The 24,806-nt window shown below is 40.0% G+C and overlaps 1 protein-coding gene across 2 annotated transcripts in view; it reads left to right on the plus strand.

Annotated features, from left to right (window-relative positions):
- The first annotated feature begins 1,392 nt into the window (after positions 1–1,392).
- SPPL3 (signal peptide peptidase like 3) overlaps positions 1,393–24,806 on the plus strand; it is a 145,670-nt gene continuing 122,256 nt past the window's right edge. For both annotated transcript variants that reach the window (XM_025889520.2, XM_073881000.1), the window contains exon 1: positions 1,393–1,920. In XM_025889520.2, coding sequence (XP_025745305.1) covers positions 1,898–1,920 — 23 coding nt within the window. In that variant the 5' untranslated portion in view covers positions 1,393–1,897. The remainder of the gene's footprint in view (positions 1,921–24,806) is intronic.

Genomic DNA, 24,806 nt, shown 5'->3' on the forward strand with positions numbered 1-24,806 from the left:
ATCCATTTGGAGATAGATTCAGGGTGTGGTGTTCCCTGTAAGCCTGGGCAGGCCCTGGGAAACTGGAGCAGAGCTAGATCACGGCCTGAAATTGGGCAAGCTGCAGAGGAGCTTGAATATGCTGGTTTCAGGTGTGCGAGCTTTGCTCCTGTTGGAGACTGGGGCCCTGGGGGCTAGTGTGTTTGTTGCCCAAGCATGCTTCTCAAACCTGGAGCTCCACTGATCATTTTCGTTCATGAACACATTAACCGGCAAGGAGGCTTAGCTCAGCCCTTCAGAACCTGGCTTCAGTGCACCTTATCAGTCCCTTCTTTCAATACTCCCCAACACAAATCATCTATCCCACTCCTGGATCCAAGTTCACTCCAAGCCTTCACATCTTTGGGCCTTGCCTCACGCCGTTCTCTCTTCATAGAATGCCTTTTCTCCTAGTAAGCCACTCCTGGAGAAGCATCCCCCAATGCCCAGAGGCTCAATACTTCTCTCCTCTCCTCCTATGCCCCAGATTCACTCTGTTGGTCGCTGATCTAGCTCTATTATGTTTACTTTGTGCCTGCCTCCAGGCATGCTGATGGGCAGTTCCCTGAGCTTTTTGCTCCTGCATGACCAGCTCCTTCTCAACCTTCAGGTGTCAACTCAAACGTCATCTCCTCAGCTAGACCTTCCTTGACCAACTTATCTAAAGGTAACCTCCATCCATACACACTCTGTCCCATTACCTGGATTTATCGTCTTCATGAAACGTAGCATCCGGAATTATCTTCACCTATATGTCGCCTGGGCTATGTCTCTTCCTCTAGAATGTAAGCTCTTGAAGGGCAGAGATCCAGCAGAATCAGTTGATACATGGTTGGTGCCCAATAAATATCTGTTGATTGATTAAATGAAGGCAAGTATGGGGTATTCGAGTTGTCACCCTGAGAACCTGGCACAGAGCCTGGCGCAACAAAGGTTGGCTGCATGGAACATTTGCTACACGAATGAATGAACCAACGAACAAACGAACCAAGGGATGCAGTGCTCCGACTGCGGACTGACAGGTTGATTGACACTTGGGGGACCCTCGGCCCGCGCACTGTTGATTGACGGCTGACAGCTGAGTGGCAGCCAGCGGACGCGCATCGGGGCTCCTGATTGGCTGGCGGCTGCAGCCCCTTAAAGGGGAAGGGGAGGGGGCCTGAGGCTACCGCTCCGCGTGGGGAGGAGGCGGCACCAAGCGACAGGAGGCGGCCCAACCGCCAGAAGCTGGGTGAGCAACAGTCGCCTCGAACCAGCGAACCGACGTCTAGCGCAAGGGCCCGGCGCGAGGGGCGGGGCGCGCGCGTCACGTGAGCGTGTTTTGGGCACGTGACCCGCGCGGGGCCAAGACTGGCCCCCGCCCCCTCCTCTCCTCCCCTCAGCGGGTGTGAGCCGAGCAGCCTCGCCTCACCGCCTAGCGCCCCCCTCAGCCGCCGCCGCCTCCGCCCGCCGGCCATGTCCCTCGGCCGCCGCCGCCGCCGCCGCTCCAACGCGGCGCTCCCGCGGCCCAGCGCGCAGTGAGCGCGGGGCCCTCTCGCCGCTCGCCCGCCCCGGGGCCCCCTTGTTCTCAGCGCCGCCGCCGCCGCCGCCGCCATGTTGGGTTTAGAGCCGCAGCGGAGCCGCCGCCGCCGCCGCCGGTGAGGGAGGCCGAGAGCGGAGCCCGCCCCGCCCCGGGGCCCAGGGAGCGGGCAGCCTCGGAGCCCGGCCTCTCCCCGCCAGCCGCCTTCCCGGCCCGCCCGCCGTGCGAGCCAGCGAGCGAGCGCCGGGCCGCGGCCGCGCCTTCCGCTCCCGGCCCGAGCGAGCCCGCCGCCCGTTCGTTCCCCGCCGCCGCCGCCGGGCCCGGCCAGAGCCTGCAGCGGAGCCCACGAGAGTCAGCGCCATGGCGGAGCAGACCTACTCGTGGTGAGTGCGGAGCTTGGGAGGCCGGGGCGCCGCGCAGGTGGGGGTCGGGGCGCCGGCGCGGCCCGGGGGGGGGAGGGGGAGGAGGAGGAGGAGGAACAGGTGCGCGTTGGTGGGGGGGCGGGAGTTGGGGGTGCACGCCCCCCTCGTCCCCACCAGAGGGGGCGGCTGGCGCTCGTGGAAGGCGGTCAGTGGCCGGGGACCCGGAGTCCAAGACGGGGGATGGAGGCGGCGGCCGCGGCCGCGGCAGATGTCACCTGGTCATGGGCGGAGCAGGTGATGGAGAAGGGGAGCATGACCCCAAAGGTGGAAGCCCACGGATGGGAAGTTGAATCTCGTGGGCACCCCGGGACTGATTTGCGGGGGTGGTTCCTGGACAGGAGGGTTGGAAGGGTGGGCAGAGGCGGGCCGGGGCAAGGGTCGGCCACTGGGCTGCGAGGAAGCTGGTGGGAAAAACAGGTGATAAGAGGCTGAACTTGGAAGTTGTGAAAGAGGAGGAGCCGTCTAACTGGAGCTGCTGCTTGGCACCTGGCTGGCGAGTGAAGGGAGAGTTGGTGGGGTGGGCAGAGGCCCGGGTGTGACCGAAGGAAAACCGCGGAAGAAGGGAGCGTCTTGGGAACCATGGAGGGGAGTCCCTTGTGAAGAGGTTGGAAGGGGATCCTGTTTGGATAACCACGTTCTGGAGAGGAAGTCGTTGGTGGCAGTGGGGCATGAGCAGAATCTTTGTGAGGGTTGGGACTCTTCTTCAGAATTTAAAGTGGCCTGCTGCCCTGGATCAGGTATGGAGATGTAAGATCTGCAAGTTATGTCCATTTTTGTGGGACTTCCAAAGTTATTAAATAGCTTGTTAAGGACTGAGAAGTGTGCTGTGTAGTTCATGGAGGGAGAACTTACGTATCCTGAGAAGGAAGTGCAGTGTTTGGGGAGAGGGCTGTGAGAGGCTTCCCTTTAGCATGTGGAGGTGGAATATTTCCAGGAGGGGTTGAAGGAATGATGATAGTTTCCTTGAAGAGTAGAAATTGGGTAGTGGGGAGGAAGTAATAACCGGGGGGTGAGGAAGGAAGAAATGGGATGGTAGGTGTGGGATTGCAATCTAGTTGCAATCTAGAGAGATTGAAGATGGTTTACTCTTTGAAGCAAACGTGGTTTGAGACAGAATTGTACTGCTTTCCCTTGTTAGAAAAGAGAATAATTGAGTGGGAAGAGCATGGCTTTTGGAGTTGGCAGGCTTTGTTTGGAAGTCCTGTTCACCACTGACTTTGTAACTGGGCAAGATAGTAAGTTCTCCATTCCCTTTCCCTTACCTATTAAATAGGGGAATTGCCCTTTTTTCATAGGTTGTAAAAGAATAACTTTACAAAGCACATGGTAAACTGTAAAGTGTTGCTTTTTATTACATTATAGTTACGGGAACAGCAAAGAAATGGGTGATATGTGAGTTAGGGGAACAGCAAAAAAATGGGTAATATGTGAAAATAAAGAATGGTTTTAGGTAAAGGGCTTTAATGGAGTGGATGCTTTGTGGTGGTTTAGGTTATGATAGGTAAGTGAGGAACTCATTGTGTCTTCCCATATGGAAAGAGGATTGGTGATGGAAGATCATAATTCAAAAGGGAACTTCAGTGCTCAAAAAGAAGATAAGTGTGAGAGTCTGAAAAAAGGTAACACTAAAAGAAGAATTAAAACATTGGTGAACAGTTGTGACTGCAAGTGTATTTTTAAAAGTGTTAACTAATTGGATAGTTTTGAGCAACAGTGAGCTGCCTCTCCTTAGCAGGTAATATGGAACACAAGATTTGAGCTTTCTTATGCACATATCCATAACTAACTTAACTAACTCATCTTGAGCTCTTAACACTGACTGCCCCAGCTGAGAGTCCTGATGGCTGCCCTTGTGCTTTTACTGTGCCATATAGAGACTGTGGATGGTTGAAGGAGTAGACAGACACTGGCCAAGAAGTGGGGAAAATGAGAGGGTTTTACTAGTTAGTTTGGCCACACACTATCCATACGTGATGTTGGATGGCTCTGTTAGTTAAGGTGGGACTACTTTGTGAAGTTTGGTAGGTTATAGTATTTATCCTACTGAAATACTTCAATCTCAGCTCCTTTTGCTAGAGAAGCTCCTTGAAATCAGAATGCTTATTAGGCTCTCACCTTTAGCAGGTTTTGAGATGGAGAAAGTTTTTGCATCATCTTGAGAGAGGGAGGTGTATGAGGAGAGAGGATTGGGAAACCAGGCAGCTTTCTAGGTTCTGATAGTTACCGTAGGTAATTATCCATGTAAGGTACAGGTTTAATTCCCACCCTTCCCTGAGGTAGGTGATCATTCTCTGTTTTATGGAGGAGGAAACTTAGGCTCAGGAGGCCAAGTGATTTGTCCAAGATACTTCACCTGTGTTGCTTTATTTTGTTTTGACACAAATTCTCTCATCATTGTTTTCATTCTCCTTGTAATATAAGTGTGGACAAAGGTATTCCAGAAGTACATGTGAACTGAGCTTTGGATTATCTCTCATTTTTCAATATCTTTGTCACTGTTCCTTTGGTTTGTGTAAATAGGAGTTGTTTTTTTTTTTTTTTTTTAACAGACTTGTACTTCATTTGTATGTTGCCTTTAGAAAATCAGCCTTGTGGGGACTGTTATGACAGTCTGAGGTATTGTCTGAGGATCGAGTCGATCGAGTCAGTGAAGAATATAAAAGTAGACGTCAGAAGGATGAAAATAGGTTCCTTAGAATTTTCTTTTCTCTCTCTCTCTCTCCTTTTTTTTAAAGATTTTATTTTTAAGAATCTCTGCACCCAACATGGGGCTCGAACCCACAACCCTGAGATCAAGAGTCACAAGCTCCACCGACTGAGCCAGCCAGGTGCCCCAGGATTTTCATATAATAAGATATGTAAATTCTAAAGCAAGATTGGCCGTGAGGTGGTAATTGTTGAAGCTTAGTGATGAGTACTTGGAGGTTTATTCTGTATACTTTGACATGTTTACATTTTTCATAATAAAAAGTTAATTAAAAAAACTTCTACACATGCTGTTCATGCTGTTTTCTGGTTTCTTGTGCTTGCTTTCTGTGTTGGGAAGCCAGAGTGGGTGTACTGAGTTAAGAATATGTAGGTTATGACCTGATGAATGAGGGGGCACAAGCCACCCAGGTAGTTGGCAGGTAGCTCTCTCAGCATCCAAGTTCCCACTTTGGGGAAGTGAAATCCCAAGGGGTTACTTCAGTTGAAGGTGCAGTTTCAGTATACCCATACAGTGGAAGTACAGTAGTCCCCCGTTATCTGTGGGGTTTACATGCCAGGATATCAGTGGATGCCTGAGATTGAGGGTAGTACCAAACCCTATATATACTATGTTTTTTCTATATGTACATGCCTGTGATACAGTTGAAATTAGAAATTAGGCCTTGTAAGAGATTAACAACAAATAAAACAATTATAACAACATACTGTAATAAAAGTTATGTGAATGTGGTCTCTCTCAAAGTATCTTCATATACTATATTCACCCTTCTTGTAATGATATGAGATGATAAAATGCTTATGTGACGAGCTGAAGTGAGATGAATGACCTAGGCATTGTGATGTAGCATTAGGCTACTATTGTAACCTTATGACCGTACATGAGGAAGAGAATCATCTGCTTCCAGACTGTGGTTGACCCTGGTAACTGAAACCATGGGGCCCGGTGAGCCAGGGAAAGGGCAGTGCTCTGTCCCAGGTCATGAACAGGAGATACAGACTAGGATGGCAAACACCTATTACTTATAAGGTGATTGGTGTGGAGGTCCGTAATTTGGGGGGCTTACCTCTAGTGGTTATTTTTAAAGGTGCCCGGGGAAAAGCAAAGCAGGGACTTGTGGTGGGCATCCTAAACTCAAATCCTTATCTAAATGTCCAGACTCTGGGTGTGATTACAGGTATCATACTGTAAAATGGCTAGGCAGCAGCTCTGAAAAACAAAGCTCTTGTCCTCGAAAGTTGTTTCCCTCATCACATTTTCTTTCTAGCAAATTCTGTCACAATCCCATTATCCAAGGGTTCACCTGAAATTCCACGTAGCTGGGAAGGATTTTCTGATCACCCCAACTGAAAGTGATCTCTTTGTTGTTGATTCTTGTAGTCGTCTGCATCTTTCTTTCCTTTACGTGTGTGAATATCTAGCTTCTTCATTAGATTGTAAACTCCTTGAGGGTAAGGACACTGTTACACTACCCTTTGTCCTCCCATATACTTAGCACATTGTCTTGCCCATAGCTTCTACTTAGAATACGTTGATTGAATATGATAAATTTTCAGGGTGGTTCATCCTTTGTTGAAAAAACATTTTAAATGTAAGGGAAAGCTACAGATAGGTGAGTGTTTATTATAATCCTTATAAAAGAGAGCTTTTGGTAATTTAGTTTCCTAATGTCACAGTGCCGTAAGAATGAGAATCCCATCCTTAATAAAGTTTTAAATAAAAGCTATTGACAGATGAAATTGAAATAATTGGTAGTAACACCACAATCTTTATCATGATGTAACCACAAGATTCAGCTTTGTAGACTTTTTGCTTGTGTACCGAGGAAGTAAAAGAACGCCTGTGAAAACACAAATAGAAGGTGCAAACTAGATTTTTTTATTAATTTGAGGAAAACACCTTGCTCGATATATATTTATGAGCAGTTGTTTTAGCATAAGTTCTGTGGGAAACATGACTTGTCTCTCTTTTTAAATTTTTTTAGGAACTTCTCTCTTGATGGAGTCAATGCAGTGTTTGAATCTTGGTGGTAAAAATGACTTATGTTAGGGTTAATGTTGGTGTAGAGGGAAAAGGAAATAAATACATGTGAACTTCATCGGGATGAATTTTGTTACCAAAGTAGTATCATAATATTTTATTGTGTGTTTTCTGGGTGCTAGGGCTTTAAAGCATTGATAAGTAAGGAAACAGGCTCAAAGGATTGAAGTAACTTGCCAAATAACATGTAAATGGTAAAAGGGCTCAAAGTCAAGACTGTTTAACATGAAGATTCTGTCACTGAATCTCTCTGCTTCCATTTCCACAATCACTAATGTAAGCCAGCCCATCTTTTGCTTGAGTTCCCTGTTAGCCTCCTCACTGGGTTCCCCTCTCCTCATTCTCCACATCATGGCCATTCTCCTGAGTGGACTTCTGACTAAAATCAGATGTGCCTGTCCTCTGCTTAAAACTCTTCAGTGGTCACACTTGGAATAAAATCCAGGTTCCTCAGTAGGCTCTTCACAGTCTCATCTTGTGTGTGTCTCTGAGGGTTGACAGACAATAAACAAACTAAAAGTTAACACGGGTAAGAATCTATTTTGGCACTCTCTCCAGTGCCTGGCATGTAATGGGTAGCTGGTAAATACTTACTGAACAAATGAATGAGAACGCTTCCCCCTGGGCTATGTATCTTAAGATCTCGAAGGATTGCGTTATATTGAGGTAATATTACTGTGATGATAATGGGCTTTATCCTGCTGGGTATTTGCAAATAGTGCTACACCTGAGAATGAGAACACAGATCTCCAGAACTTTCTGGAAGTCCCTTCTGTGCAATTACTGTTGTGTGTCATTGTATCTGTTGTGATCATACCTGTTTCTTCTTATCTTGTGGTCTTTGCATCTTATGCAAGTTTTTCAGAGAGGAACTAGTTGAAAATGTGTGTCTAGCATTATAGATGTTAGATTTGCTCACTTTTAAAACATGTTTTGCTTAGAGTTAATGTGCTGTAATAATGGTTTGGTGATGCATGATTCAGACTGAAATTAACCAAAACTAAGACCAGGAATATGTACTGAAATCATTTTCCTCAGTGTTTCTTATGAAGCCTGGGGATGGGGGAGAGGGAACCTGGAGAGTGTGTAACCATATCAGCCTATAATTTGCCAAGTGGTATTATGAATTAAAATGCCTAATGTCCATGCATTTCTTACAACAGATTTCTATGTGACCATTTCTTTTAGAGATGACAAATGCCATGAATTGAGGTGTTAATGGAGTTCTGTATAATTGTATTTTACTTCAACATTAATAACTTATTTTTATCATTCTTGTGTTTCATCAAACTATCTCATGGAAAATCAGGGGATGTCCTAAGAGAGGGGGTGTCTAGCCAAGTCCTGTTGGCTACATTTGGCATCTGAACTTTATGTGATTGCTGTCCCTGGCAATAGAGCCATAAGTATGACTTGATTTGTTAAATTCTAGAATATATTTTCTGGAGTTTAATGGTTGCTTCTTGAGAGTTAAAGGAAAATACTGGTTTTATTTGTTGTATGTATAAACCAAATTTTTACAACTTTGCAACGAGTTTCTGTAATATTTTCCAATCCTCAGTTAAAAGGTTAGAGGTAGAGTGCTCCTCTTCTGTAATTTTAACCTCTTAGGTGTCTAGAGGGGCTCCAGGTAACCAAATTCAGTTTTATAGGGAAAATCTACAGTTAGTCCCCATGATCCTCACAATGAATTCTTACCTCCCAGATTTTATTAATAGGTCTCACTAGGTCCACAACTTAAAACAGACCCACTCATTAGCTATGATTAGACTAGATTGAGTGCCTGTGAAAAGTCAGGTTTGAAAATATTTTTAAGGTATTAGGCCAATGAATATACATTAGCCTAATAGAGACCTAATAGAAAATCCCATTTCTTGGTTTTTAGGTTTTACCCTAACTTGGTAAGAAGAGTTGATAATCTCTATTTTGGAGTTCTGGTATTTATAGTTGAAGAACCACTAAGGGATAAAAAACCAAAGTGTACTAAAGTAGAGATGTGCTCTGCTTGGTTTTTACATGTTCGTGAATTGTATTGAATATATGTGATTGCTCAAAAAGTATTCAATTCTGCCAGTGCCACTGATTAAATTTTTGTTTGAAATTGAAATTCCAAAATGTTAATATTTAATTCTGTTCTGGTTTCTTTGAATGGGGAAGGTTTTTGTTTGAGGGTGATTTCCATCTCTGATGAACTGTGCTCTAGTGTTGTCTTAGTCACAGTATTGTATTCTGTACAGTGGTTATGCCTGTCCAGTATACTCCAAAGAGTTGTTGCAAGGGTTCAGTGAGATAACATATGTGCAAATGCCTTGTAAATTGCTAAGTGAAATATAAAAGCAAGGTATTTGTGCTCTACATTGTTAGATCCAGACAGGTTCCAGATACAGAGTTCCTCACTACAGAAATGATTTTTCTCGTTTCATAATGTAACCAGCATTTAAACTTTGAGATGTCCATTCTAGTGAGAATTCTTTTGAGATATCCAAATAATGTCATATAAAAAGAAAGAATAGTTTGCAAATTGTCATTCATATTGTTGCCTTTGAAATGTACTATAAGGCCATCTTCTTTTAGTCACATTTCATAGTCCAAAAATGAAGAAAAATCGTGAATTGAATAAAACTTATAAAAATAAGTTTTTCCATAAAAGTTTTATTTTGATCTTTGGAAGGCAGTTTCCTTCAAATGAGGGATGAGAACAGTGGTGTGGATAATGCTAGTCTTTTCCTGGTTTTCTTTGGAATGCACAGGATACTCATACCCTAAAATGCCCAAGGAGGGGCTGTTAGCAGTTTCTTATCTGTTTCCTTACTCCATACCACGTCTGCCAGGCACACCCACTTCCGCTCATAGGAGGGCCTCAGACTTTGGCTTCACTATTGACCTAAATAGGACATGTGCAGCAAAGTTTTAGTTGTTTTCTTCAATTTGATTATACAGACATTTCGACTTAAGTACAGTGTTTGACTTTGTTTCCTTGTCTTACTTTTTTGCCCGAGTTGTCTAGCTTTACTTTCCAAACTTGTAAATCTTCGGGCTTTGCCTGACGGCCTTAACTTTTAAATCTTCGACTACTGTATGCTCCACTGACTTACAAACTCCCCGAAATTTACATTCATTTCTCAAAAATGCTTGCAAAAATACTGTTGGGGGCGCCTGGGTGGCTCAGTCATTAAGCGTCTGCCTTCGGCTCAGGTCATGATCCCAGGGTCCTGGGATCAAGCCCCACATTGGGCTCTCTGCTCAGCAGGAAGCCTGCTTCTCTGTCTCTCTCTCCCACTCCCCCTGCTTGTGTTCCCTCTCTCGCTGTCTCTCTCTCTGTCAAATAAATAAAGAAAACCTTAAGAAAAAATACTCTTAGAGGTAAAAGTTAGTTTTAGGGGCACCTGGGGTGGCTCAGTTGATTAAGTGTCTGCCTTTGGCTCAGGTCATGGTCTCGGGGTCCTGGGATTGAGCCCGGTATTTGGCTCTCTACTCATCAGGCAGTCCACTTCTTCCTCTCTCTCCCTCTGTGCATGGTCTTGCTCTCGCTCGCTCTCAGATAAAGTCTTAAAAAAAAAAAAAAGTTAGTTTTAGACACTGAATTCTCTTACCTCTGCATTGATTAGTGCAAGCACCAGTACCTTAAAAGTATTAAGGTCTGATACCTTAAAAATATTTTCTTTTTTTTTAAAGATTTTTATTTATTTATTGAGAGAGAGAGAGAGAATGGTAGAGAGAGAGCATGAGAGGGAAGAAGGTCAGAGGGAGAAGCAGACTCCCCGCTGAGCAGGGAGCCCGATGGGGGACTCGATCCTGGGACTCCAGGATCGTGACCTGAGCCGAAGGCAGTCGCTTAACCAACTGAGCCACCCAGGCGCCCTACCTTAAAAATATTTTCAGACATAACTTTCATAGGGACTCAAGTCTAGTCTTGCTACAGAAATGCCACCTGGGACCACTGTGAGGCTAGTGAGAGTTAAAGATGTGAGATGGGGTCAGTTAACCAAGATGGAGAGAGTAGCTCTGAGGGCAGGATGGAGGCCTGGAAAAAATGGGAGGAAGAAGAGTCGTCAAAGGAAGCTCCATCAGAAGTAGGATAATTAGCAAAGCTCAACGGCGATGAAAGAAAAGGCACAGAGAATTAGAGGGGGGGCGGCAAGAGTGTAAAAGGCAACAGGGTTCAAAGAGAATGAAGAAAAAAACAGACTGTTGAATTTGCAAAGGAAGTCATTAGTGAAAGTGCACTAATAAAGATCAGAGTAGTGAGGGTGAGAGGCAAATTAGGTCAGGGTAATGAAGAAATAAAGGCATCCTTTGGTTACTGGCCATTTGTTTGCAAGATAAGATGAGAAAGAGATAAGGAAAGAAAGTAGAATGCTTGGTATAGACAGGGCCATAGTCTTTTGGTTTTATTTTAATTTTTTTGGTTAGGGAGAGAATTGTATATTTTCTGAAGCTAGAGAGAAGGAGAAATTGATCTTGGAAATACTTTTTTCTTTTACTGTAGTTTAAGTTTAGAGATTTTTATTTGTTTATTTTAGTCATGGATTTCAGTTAGGAATTTTGAAGGGAACTTAATGGGGAATGAACACTTGATGTGTATATATTTAGTCTTTGCTTCTCTGGGTCTTTACATTGCCACTAGTTTGGATTGAATTGCTTTTGAAGGTCTTGTTTTCTGTTTTGTGTTTTGTTTCCTTTTTTTAATTGTATCAGTATAAAATCCAACCTCTTTGGTCTGACGTTCGAAACACTCTTGCCTTGTAACCCTACTTCCCTATATTTTCTTTAAAATGCTTGTTATTTCTGCCAAACTGGGTTACTCACTGTTTCCCCTTTTATTTAAGCTGACTCCTTATACCTGGTTAGCCTTTCTCCCAAGTCTCTAAATATGTAAGTCCTACACATCTTTCAAGGTACAGCTGAAATGCTGTCCTCTTGTTACAGAACCTTCTGATTGGCCCAGGAGAAATATTCTGATGTCTGTAGTTCTTTATCTGATCCTGTCATGTGGCAGCACTTTCATGATTTTTCTGACCTTGTATTGAGTATATTGACGTGGCTATCTTCCCACCTTCATGAATTCTGTAAGGATAGGATCAGAATAATTAATTTCACGGTGGAAGGACCTACACATAGTAGAGATTGAGATTTTCCTTTTTTTTTAAGATTGACTATTTTAGAGGTGAAATTTTCCAGGTGCTGGATTTTAGAATAGAATGTCACCTTAAAAATACAATGACAGGACACATAAAAGAGAGAATACTTGGGACGAGCCCCGCATTGGGCTCGCAGGGAGCCCGCTTCTCCCTCTCCCACTCCCCCTGCTTGTGTTCCCTCTCTCCCTGTGTCTCTTTCTGTCAAATAAATAAATAAAATCTTAAAAATTTAAAGAAAAAAGAGAATACTTAACCTAATATCTCACAACTCTTGGAAGAAAATACAAAAGTAAAATTGTTACTGTAAAGTTGGGTCAAGGGCTGTGGCCAGATTTGCCTAACTTGCTAATATCCATACAGCACCTTGAGAAGGGAAAGTGGCTCAGCCCCTGAACCGAACACCTAAGGGAGACATTTACAGAGGACCACAGACTCTTTAAAGTCGTCGTCTTCATTTATCTCATCTTCTTCAACCTGACCACAGACCAACTGCTACCAATTTATTTATACTTTATCTCCCAGACACGCACTTTGTGATATATATTATTTTTTGTAAAGGGGAAAAGCTCTGCCTTTTGTGGGGGGTAATTGGGGGAAAGTTTCAGTCACATGCTCAAATGAAATATTTTGCAGGAAACTTCCTTTGAAGTATGAGGAGCAATAAGCTATATGGAAAGTAGCTTGTGAGCAGTTTAACATTTTCTATCTCTTTTGCTGTTTCAGAAATTCACATTCCTTGTATTTAAGCTTTTGTTTAAGGAGCTTAAAATTTTTTAAAAATAGAAACTTATCTTGCCTTCATTTTTTTCCCTATTTCTAAATCTATTTTCTCTTTTAACTCATTTCTTTTCTCTTGTTTAATAATTATAATTCAGAAAGGGCAATTTAAAAAAATCTCTTGGCCTGGTGTGTGCATATTTTAAATTGTATAGATACAGCAGTGCCTCAGTCTTAGGTCAGAATTAAATAACCTGGTCATCTGAATAGACATAAACCAGAAGTTTGTTTTTGTTTTGTACCTTTGCATGCTGTGCAATGGTGAAAATAACCTACAGACCTAAGGGTCTGTTGTTTGTGGATAGCAAAGGGTCTAAGAACCAATGCCAAAGGTTATCAACCAACTTAGAACAAAAGGGAATAACAAGTAGAAGTAGGAAAGAACAGTGAATAGCAGGTGTGATTGGACATAGAAACAAGGTGAAGGTTAGAGACTCAAGCATCATGAAGCTCAAATAATGAGACCAAATGGAAAAAATAGCCAGCTACTAGAATAGGAAACTGAACGAGAGTCATCGTGTGGCAGAAGTGCAAATGGCCCCATACAGCTCTGCAAATCTAGCTTTGTGCTTCAGTGTAGACTTAACCAAGTTGATAGTGAGTCAACATGTTACGTAATGAGGCAGTCTTAGCCTGTCCCGTAGCTATCATCGAGAGCTCCTGGCTTGGATGTCACAGCTGGAGACCTTGGAGACATTCTTAATCCTCATCAAACAAGTCAGTAAGTCCTGTTGATTTTATACATATAAAATTAACAAATTTGTCTCTTCATTGTTCCTGGATGACCCTTCTTTGTGTTCCTTTAGTACACTGTACTTACCTCTCTCAATTGTTGTTTGTTTCCTTATTTGTTTCCTTGTAAAGTATTGAAGACATGACTACATTTTGTTTGTTTTTTTTATTCTCAGTGGTTTGACACATAGTTTATTTAAGTATTATTCCAGGGCGCCTGGGTGGCTCAGTCGGTTAAGCGGTAAAGCATCTGACTCTTGATTTTGGCTCAGGTAATGATCTCAGGGTCATGAGATTGAGCTCTGTGTCGGGCTCTCCACTGGGCATGGAGCCTGCTTAAGATTCTCTCTCTCTCCCCTCTCCCTCTGCCCCTCTTCCCCACTCTCTCTCTCTCAAAATTTTTTTTTAATTTTTAAAAATTTTTTTAATTTTTTAAAGATTTTATTTATTTATCTGATGGAGAGAAGGAGCACAAGCAGGGGGAGCAGCAGAGGGAGAGGGAGAAGCAGACTCTCCGCTGAGCAGAGAGCCCAGTGTGGAGGCTTGATCGATCCCAGGACCTTGGAATCATGACCTGAGCCGAAAGCAGACACTTCACGGACTGAGCCACCCAGGCGCCCAAAGCTTTTCTGAGATATAAGTCATGTACCATACAGTTCACTCATTTAAAGTGTACAATCTAGTTATGCAACCATGATTTTAGAACTTTTTTTCATCTCAAATGAAACTCTGTATCCATTAGTAATTTACTCCCTTTACCCCCTTCTCTCCAGCCCCTGGCAGCCACTAATGTACTTTTGGCTTCTATGGATTTGCCTATTTCATATAAATGGAATAATACAATATGTGGTCTTTTGACTTCTTTCACTCAGTGTATTGTCTTCAAGGTTCATCCATGTGGCATGTATTAGTGCTTCATTCCTTTCCATTGCCAAATTTATTCCATTGTACAGATATACCACATTCTACTTACCTGTTCTCAGGTGATGGTTGTTTTTTCTCTTTTTTCTTTCTCTTTCTTCCTTTTTTCTTTCTTTCTTTCTTTCTTTCTTTCTTTCTTTCTTTCTTTCTTTCTTTCTTTCTTTCTTCTTTTCTTTTCTTTTCTTTTCTTTCTTTTCTTTCTTTTCTTTCTTTCCTGTTATGAATAATGCTGCTATGAGCATTCATGTAAAAGTGTTTGTGCAGATATATGTACATTTACAGTTCTCTTGGGTAAATAGGAGTGGAATTGCTGACTCATAGGGTTTCTCTGTGTTTAACATTTTGAGGAACTGCCAAATTGTTGTCCAAAACAGCTGTACCATTTTACATTCCCATCTGCAATGTGTGAGGGTTCTAATTTCTCCACCTCCTCACCAATACTTGTCATTGTTCATGTTTTTTATTACAGCCAGTCTAATGAGTGTGAAGTGGTTTTTACTTGTGTAATGTTTATATTGAAGGGTTTATAGAGGATAAAAGCAGTGGTTTAAAAATTAAATCTGTTTGTAAAATAAGTAAATAAAAAATAAAATGTTAAATCTGTTTGTACTTAACCGTGTAGTACCAAAGTCACACCTTAGTTTTAGTTACCTAAAATATCTAGCATTAAGGAAAAAAAATAATCTTTTGTCTCACAGATTTTTCTTCAGTCTACTTCATATTTTGCACGCTAGAATCATTTAGGAAGAAATTAACCTCAGATGATTGTTATATGAGTTCTTTATTTTTGGTTAAGTGAGTGCCCACATTACTCTGGCAGCCTGCTGTGTTGTCAGTAGTCTTGGGACTATGACTGGTTTAATGACTGAAGTTGTTGGTTTTTTTCCGGGGGGGGGGTGTTCTCCATATCTATTCTTTGCCAGCAAGATCACTAAAGGAGTTAGTTGTAAAACATGGCCTTTTGGGGGTTAGCACTGTCCAATAGAAATATAACATGAAGCACCTATGTAATTTATAGTATTTAGTAGCCACATTAAAAAGTAAAAAGAAACACACAAAATTAATTTTAATAATATAGTTTATTTAACCGAATGTATCAGAAATATTTATACCGTTGATTATATGTAATCAATACAAAAATTGAGATATTTTACATTTTTTTGTACAAAGTCTTCTCAGTTCCGACTAGCCAAGTAAATAAAAAATAGCTACGTGTGGCTAGCAGCTGCCATATTGAACACCACCATCAAGGAAGTCTTAAGAGGTTATGATCTGAATTTCTCCTCACAAGTATAATGATCTGTATCTTTAGGAAAAACAGATGAGTGCTTGATCAGCCTGTGTTTCTGGTTCTTCAGTTTTATATTGTTATTGCCTTTTTTCTTTACTTTTTTAAACATGGAAGAGGGTCTTCAGAGGGGTACAGAGACAAGCTCCTTAGAGCTCAGATTTTTGGCTGTGAGTAGAGATTAGTTAGCAGGAGGAAGAAAAAAATTGGTCTCCCTCATCATTAAGGATGCCCTACGTTCTATAGTTCTTAGTAAATAAAAGAACAACTACTATTTGGTCCTTATTCTGGTTGTTCTTAGATATTCAGAGTCTCCTTTGGCCTGTTCTTTAGCAGTTATCTACCACTTGTACTGTTTGACCATATAGCTCACTTGGTTAGACAAAATAAGGCTGTAGATTTGATCTCTGTAATTAATGACTGACTTTATGCCTGCTGGGGCTTCACTATAGTAACTAAGGCAGAATAAATAGGATTCTCTGTTCCATGAGTTTACACTGTTGTTAGAGACTGCTGGCATTTGCTGGGTCCAATGCCAGCAAATGTAATTAAAACAACTTCAAGAGGAGATTTCAGAATGGGCCATTCATTGTATAGAAGGTGTGTCTGTCAATTATTTGATTATTAGAGGGACTGAATTTGGTCAAGTGTCTTAATACTTGAGTGCCTTCACCCATAGCTTTTATTTTCTAGTTTGCCTCAGTGCCCACCACTTTCTGTTCCTGTACCCTGAATCTCTACATCACTAGTTTGTATGATTTATCTAGCCCCTGCAAGCAGTTGAGTGGTGACCCCCTGATGTCTATGATCAGTTCTAGGTCATTGCCACAAAGGTTAGGGATAAGGAGATAGCTGATCACTGCCCCAGTGACAGTGGATTAAAACACTTTGAGAGCACCTGCATCACTAGAAACAAATAGTTTCACCATACTTGACCATCGCATTAAAAGTATTGCTGACTATTGGATGTCTTAACGTTCTAACAAATGTTCTATCAGCCATGGTTCTGGTTTTTCTCAGCATTGACAAGCAGTTATTCTAAATGGAATTCACTTGCTTTTGGATTGTAGTCTATGAATGGTATTTTGACCGAGAGAACAAGGCTCACTTCCTAATTGACCTGATACATCCTATTGCATTCATTTTTGAACTCTTGGTATTTGTGATAGTGTGGACGCAGGGCCCATTTGTTGGGTTTATGGATTTGAATTTGAAGTCCTTACGAGTTGTAGGTTCTCAATGCACAATTGTGGAATTAAAGAATACCATGAGTGGTACTCTCTTTTTGGTCAACAGTTTACTGGGTGGCTATGTCACATTTTTGATATACATTATGATTTTGGTAACTTCCAAATATTTTAGTTTGACACTTGTTCATTAGCTTCATTTTTTAAATGTGCTTGAAAGCTTTAGCTTTATTAAGAGAAAAATAATGTTTTTTAGTTTAGAATTTGAAATGCTTTGATTTATTGCTATTATGAAATATTCATTTAACAGCTATTTTACTTGTTCTCAACTGAGTGAGTGCACAGCCTGCAGTGACTAAGCTCCAAGTTGGTTGGCCCAGTGGGGACAGAATTGGAAGCCTTACGTCTCTGGTCCTGTGCACTAAACAGTTCCACTCTTTTGGTGATAAAACCTAATTTAGACCTCTTCTCGTGGCAAAAAAACCCCAAGACCTGACATGAAGTTCTTTATCTCTTTATCCCTCTTAGTGTGACTCTTCACTTTGTTGCAGAAATATTTGTGTTTGGTTATGGGGTACTGCCTGATGTTAGGGTATGTTACATAATCCTAATACATGTTCTGTGTTGCCCTTCTAAAAGCAAAAAAAAAATTGGGATTCTGGAACATCTTTGGCTGCAAGAGTATCAGCTAGGAGATTATAGAACTCTAATACGTATATTATTGGTGCAGTTTTGGAAAATGCAGATGAACAAAAAACGAAAAGAAAACCACTTATTCCTCTGCCAATCCCTCATTAAGTTTGTTGCATATTTTTCAGGTCTTTTTTTTTTTTTTTAAGAGTTCATTTATTTGTCAGAGAATGAGAGAGCACAAGCAGGGAAGTGGCAGACAGAGGGAGAAACAGGCTCCCCACTGAGCACAGAGCCTGATGGGGGACTTGATCCCAGGATGCTTAACTGACTGAGGCACCCAGGTGTCCCTTTTGCAGGTCTTTTAAAAAATGTATATGCTTGTGACTATTTAATTACACACATTCTGATTCATAAAAAATCAGAATCTCAAGTAAGAAAATTATCGTTACCTAAAATTTAATTTACCTAGAAAATTCATGGCAACATTTCATGCAACTCTTCTGGGTATTATAGGAATTATAGATCATTTTTTACACAAAAATAGGAATAGGTTTATACTGTATTTTCCTTCTTATGTCATATCTGCAGAAGAATATACTGTGTATATATAAGTTATGAGACATAATAAACACTCATGAACCTCACCAACCACCTAAAGAACTATAGGATTACCAGTATTCTCTTTTTTTTTTTTAAGATTTGATTTTATTTATTTGACAGAGAGAGACACAGTGAGAGAGGGAACGCAAGCAGGGGGAGTGGGAGAGGGAGAAGCAGGCTTCCCGTGGAGCAGGGAGCCCGATGCAGGGCTCGATCCCAGGACCCTGGGATCGTGACCTGAGCCGAAGGCAGACGCTGAACGACTGAGCCACCCAGGTGCCCCAGGATTACCAGTATTCTCTTGAAGCTTCTGTGCACTCCTCGATCCCTCCTCCTACCTGTCCTCCTCCCCTTACTGCTGTCATGAGTTTTGTATTTAGCATTCCCTTGCTTTTTAAAAAACTGGTTTTACATTTACTATGTTTTAATGTTTTACTGTACAACATATTTATTTTTACTTTAATTTTTACAGTTGAGTGTGATAAAGATAAAATGTCTTATAATTTGCTTTTTTTCAATCAATATCGTTTTCAAGATGTGTCCCACTTATTGCACTCATTTTTACGAATGTATAATGTTCTACCCTGTGAATTACACCATAATTTATGTATTTTCCTTTTGATGGATATTTAGGTTTCTAGGTTGGAGCTGTTTCAAAGAGTTCTGTGGTGTGTTCATGTTTATATATATAGCATATATTCCCTGGGGTTCATGTTTAAGAGTTTTCCTAAGGTTTATACCTACAGCTAGAATCTATCCGTCTCTCTTAGGTGAGTGCTTTTGTGTCATAAATCCTTTTCTGGCCCAAGGTCTTAAAGGTATTCTCCTGTGTTTTCTTCTAAATAGGAGTGGGTTAGTGTTAATACTTTGCCTTTCTTGTACAAGTTTTTAATTTAAAATCTAGATTAAATTTAGAATTTAGTCTAAATTAAGATGGATTTAGGTAAGACTAAATTAAGGCATCTGTAATTTAAACATAGGATAATAGCATTGTAGGATGATTAATTATATTGTATCCTATTAGTAGAGGGTAATAGGAATCCAGTTTCTACAGCTCTATTGAATGGTCCCTTCTTTTCTTATTGATCTCTAATGTCACCTCTGAGACTCTTTTTTTTTTAAGATTTTATTTATTTATTTGACAGAGAGGGACACAGCGAGAGAGGGAACACAAGCAGGGGGAGTGAGAGAGGGAGAAGCAGGCTCCCCGCTGAGCAGGGAGCCCGATGCAGGTTTCGATCCCAGGACCCTGGGACCATGACCCAAGCCAAAGGCAGACACCCAACAACTGAGCCACCCAGGTGCCCCACCTCTGAGACTCTTTTTGGTGTGTTTGTGTGTTTAAGTAATGTTAAATGGTAGATAGTATTTTGTTATTAAATGGCAAATAGTATTTTGTTATCTTCCTTTTTTCTATTTAAAATTCCTTGAACATCTTTTCATACCATTAAATATATTGTAGATTAGTTTTTAGTGTGTGTGTAGTAGACCGCTATATTCAACCCATTTTTATTAAGTCTTATTCATCCCTGATCCTCCAGTCTCCCTCTCCAGGAAAATTTATAACCAGCTTTCTCTCCATTCTTCTAGAAATGTATGCATAAACGCACATGTATAAATATAATCCTATGTAATCCTCTTTTTTTATTGTGGTTAAATACACAAAATATAAAATTTTCCATTTGAACCATTTTTAAGTGTACAGTTCAGCAGCATTAATAAGTACATTCACATTGTTGTGCACCAATGACCACTATCCATCTCCAGAACTTTTTCATCTTACAAAATGGAAGCTCCATACCTGTTACACTAATTCATTCTGTCCCCCTCCCTTTCCCTGGCAGCCACAGTTCTGTCTCAGTGAATTTGACTACTGTAAATATCTCATATAAATGGAATCATACACTATTTCTCCTTTTGTGACTAGCTTATTTCACTTAGCATAATGTCTTCACATTTCATCCAGGTTGTAACATGAGTCAGAATTTCCTTCCTTTTTGAGGCTAAATAACACTGAATTCTGTGTATATACCACATTCTTTTTATCCACTCATCCATCAGTTGGCTATTGTATTATTGAATAATGCTGCTATAAACATGGTTGTACAAATATCTGTTCAAGTTCCTGCTTTCACATCTTTTGAATATATATATACTTGGAAGTGGGACTGCAGATCATGTAGTAATTCTTTAATTTTTTTGAGGAAGTGTCGTATTGTTTTCCATGGTGGCGGCACCATTTTACATTCCCACCGGCAGTGCATAGGTTTCCAGTTTCTCCACATCCTCTCCAACACTTGTCATTTTCTGTTTTTTTTTGTTTTTTGTTTTTGATAATTGCCATCCTAATGGGTGTGGAGTGGTATCATTGTGGTTTTGATTTCCATTTTCCTAATGATGAATGATGCTGAACATCTTTTCATGTGTTTATTGGCTGTTTGTATGTATTTGAAGAAATGTTTAAGTCCTTTGCCCATTTTTTATTAAGGTTGTTTGATTTTGATGTTGAGTTGTAGGAGTTCTTTATATATTCTGGATATCAATCCCATATCAGTCATATTTTTTTCCATTACATAGGTTGCGTTTTCATTTTGTTAATAGTTTCCTCTGGTGCACAAAAGTTTTTAATTTTGATGAAGTCCCAATTTATTTTTTCTTCTGTTGCCTGTACTTTTGGTGTCATATCCAGGAAATCATGGCCAAATCCAAGGTCATGAAGCTTTTCTTCTGTGTTTTCTTCTTTGAGTTTTATTGTGTTGGCTCTTATGCTTAGGACTTTGATGACATATAATTTTTGTATATGATAAGCATTCAATTTCATTATTTTGTTTAATTCCTTTTTAATGAAGTGATAGTGTGCTCTACACAGCATGATGCTGTGTCTTCCTTTTTTCACTTAATAATGTATTTCAACCCCATTAAGCTGTTCCTTTTTTGTTCTATCCGGTATTTAGTTGAACAGTGTAAGTCGGTATGTAGGAGAGCTTCTGTGAATGGCTTCCTTAACTAACAGTTAAATTAAAAGAAAATCAGATAGGAATGTTAAATCCAGGAATGAAAGCTGAAAGGAAAAGACAAAAGCAAGGAAGGGAGAAAGAGAGAGGGAGTATATGGGAATAAGGTCATTAATTTTTGTTCTCAGGAAGACAAATTGCAATTTTGTTGAGTTTATCAGGTTTATATATTCTTAACACTCTGTGTGTATGTAATTTATCTTTAAATCAGTCCTCTGAAGTATAGGTATTGCTCCCCCACCACATTTTATAGTTGAAAAACTGATTACTCACCCAAGATTATATAGTTAGTTAATGAATGGCAGATCTAGAATTTGAACACAGATCATTTTTAACTCCAAAGCCTAGGTAGGCTATTTGCCATTAATGTTTCTCTGAGAATAAAGGGAACCTTTAATCAAGTAAGCTTGAGAAAGGCTGCATATTAAATCTTTCTCTAGGAAATTCATAGTCTGAACTAGCATATTATGAGGTCTGACAAGACAGGTGGTAAAAAAGAAACGTGTTTAATTTTGTTTTAAATGTTAAAAGACACTTGCTCAGGGGAAGAGTTTGCTTGCCATCTTAATACCTAGAACAGTTCTCTCTTAACCCTATTTTGGGAAGTGCTGCTCTCACGGTTGTGTTTTCTTTCTTGTATCAAATCTCGTCAAAGGCTAAGGACAGGAAATTAAATCCTAACTTGGTGAAGAAGAGAAACAGCCTATAGAAATTACCTAACACAGACCAAGCATGTAGTATTTTGGAGAGTGAGGGTCAGTTTATATCCTAATATCTGTAAGGTAACTCGGATGGACAGCTAGCTGCTTTTCCAGAGGCGAATTGCATGTGACTGCAACTTCCGTTGTCCACATGACAAGTAAAAAGTTCTAGCTTTATTTCAGTGTGTATGATATGGTAAAATTGTAATACAACAGAAGAATTTAAGACATTCATTTAGAAATATTGAAGAAAAAATATTTGGCCTGCAGTACCTCTTACACGTGAGCTTTCAGTTAAGGATTCTGTCTTGGTCATGAATTATTCATTTTAGTGTACCACAGATAACATAAGCTATGATTTAGGAAATGAAAGATTGTCTCTATTAGGAGTGTGCCATTTAAACATTGAACAGAAACTAGTGTCAGTGATGGTCAGCAAATGAATGAATCAGCAGCCTATTTGCATTTATTTTGCAAGAGAAGGTCATTTTTCAGTTTGAGACCCAGTCCCTTGCTTAGGCATTGCTTTAGTATTTCATAGGGCTAATCCTGTTTTCATGATTTAAGCGAATGTTCTTTGATTTTTCCCCCAATTTATTTTTTTAAGTTCTCAAGTTGTCCAACATACCTCGTTATATTTTAATTGGAAGTACATTACATTTTTTAACTTGGACAGAATTGTCTTCTTCGTGATGTTATGGTATATTAATTTTCTATAACCAAGTTTTCTCCCATTAAAGTTTAGTTTTTTTTATACATTTACTACACCAGTTACCAAGTATTTTATACTTTTTGTTGCTGTTTTAATGGAGTTATTTCCCCATTCCTTTTCTAGCTGGTTACTATTGGTGTATAGAATTAAATTCATTTTTTTTAAAGATTTTATTTATTTATTTGACAGAGACACAGCGAGAGAGGGAACACAAGCTGGGGGAGTGGGGGAGGGAGAAGCAGGCTTCCCGCAGAGCAGGGAGCCCAATGCGGGACTTGATCCCTGAAGGCAGACACTTAACGACTGAGCCACCCAGGCACCCCTAGAATTACATTGATTTTTGCAGACTTGCTTAATACCCAACAACTATAGTAGACAAATTATTCTAATGATTCTTTGCTTAAATTTTACACAGATTGAAGTAGTGATATACATATTTCAGTCATTTTCGTAATTCTCTTGTTTTATTTGGCCCTTAAAAAATTACTCTGGAGTAAAAAAAAATTGGAGCAAAGAATATGTAATATATGCTATTATGAGTAACTGAATAAGGCGCCTCTTTGTCTTTTAAGTGGAAGACCACTAATGTTTAACCATCAAATTTGTGGAGTGGATTGTTTTAATCATAATAAAAAACAAGTTTTTTATTGCTTTTTATAAAAAGGAATGGGATTGGTTGAGCTTTATCAAATATGTAATCTATTATCATGGTATTTTGCTTAAATCTTTTGTATGATATCAATAGTTTTACTTATTAAAAAAACAATGCTTGCGTTCGCGGAACAAAACTTATTTAGTAGTTTTTAAAATCTTTTTTTTTTTTTTTAGATTTTATTTATTTATTTGACAAAGAGAGACACAGCGAGAGAGGGAACACAAGTAGGGGGAGTGGGAGAGGAAGAAGCAGGCCTCCCATGGAGCAGGGAGCCCGATGCGGGGCTAGATCCCAGAACCCTGGGATCATGACCTGAGCCAAAGGCAGACACTTAACAACTGAGCCACCCAGGCGCCCCAGTTTTTAAAATCTTTAATGCTTTAATTGCTTGAATTTTATTTCTGATTTCTCACATTATTATTCATAAATAAGATTGTCCTGTAGTTTTCTGTTTTAATTTTATCAGTTTTCAGTTTTAAGACTCAAGTAATGTTTCCTCCATAGTACCTTAAGGGCAGTATACCACATTTTTGTAAGAAATTTCAAAATTTCTGTGTAAAGGTGGGTTTTGGATTTTAGTGCTCTTGTCAGGGTAAAAAAGGAGTGGTTGGGTAATTTGTTATCTTGGTCACTGTCTTCTGTTGCAGGTTTATTTACTCATGTCTTTTTGTATCAGTTTTGGCATCTAATATTTTAATAGCATATTACCTTTTGAACTTAAATTTTAAAAATTTATTAGCATATGAATATGCACGGCATCCCCTAATAATTCTGTTCACTTTTATTTTGCCCTTTGTGATTCCTTTCTTATTTCTAACTTTGAGATTTTTTTTTTAAACTTTTTATTTATTTATTCATGAGAGACAGAGAGAGAGAGAGGCAGAGGGAGAAGCAGACTCCCAAGGAGCAGGGAGCCCGATGCGGGACTTGATCCCAGGACCCTGGGATCATGACCCGAGCCCAAGACAGACGCCTAACCATCTGAGCCACCCAGGCGCGATTTTTCTTATTCCATTTAATTCTTAAAATTTCCTTCTGAGGTATAATTGCCTACAGTAAACTTCATCCATTTTATGTGTATAATTCAGTGAGTTTCTGACAAATAAATGCTATTGTGGGATCACCAGCACAGTCAAGAAAAATTTTTCCCAGCACTCCAAATAATCCTTTAAGCTTCTCTCTCATTTTTAGGCCTTGAGGAACCACTGATTTGCTGTTTGTCATTATTTGCTTTTTTTGGGAATTTCGTATAACTGGAGTCATATAGCATACAGTCCATTCTGGCTTCTTCCATTTAGAAAAATGTTTTTGAGATCACCTGTGTTGTTGGATGTATCAGAAGTTCTTTTTATTGCTGGACAATAGTCCTTTGTATAGATATATCACAATTTGTTTACCATTCACCAGTTGATGGGTACTATTTCTTGTTTTGGGGCTATTATAAATAAAACTGCTATGAATACTCAAGTATTCACAGATCATGTTGCAACTGGTAGTTTGTCTTCTCATTTCTTCTAGGTTGTATAATTTGTTGGCATAATATTTTCTTGTTCTGATAATATTTTTATTTTCTCTAACACGTCTTTTTTATTTATGTAACATCTGTTGTGATATACCTTCTTTCATTCCTGATATTGGTAATTTGTGGCTTGTCCCTTTTTCCTGATCAATCTAGCTAGAGGTTTATTAATTTTATTTATCTTTTCAAAGAATCACTTTGCTTTCTATTGCTTGTTCTA

Source organism: Callorhinus ursinus, unplaced genomic scaffold (assembly GCF_003265705.2).
Source record: "Callorhinus ursinus isolate GAN/ISIS: 27379988/994484 unplaced genomic scaffold, GSC_fseal_2.0 scaffold41, whole genome shotgun sequence".
Classification (NCBI taxonomy): domain Eukaryota; kingdom Metazoa; phylum Chordata; class Mammalia; order Carnivora; family Otariidae; genus Callorhinus; species Callorhinus ursinus.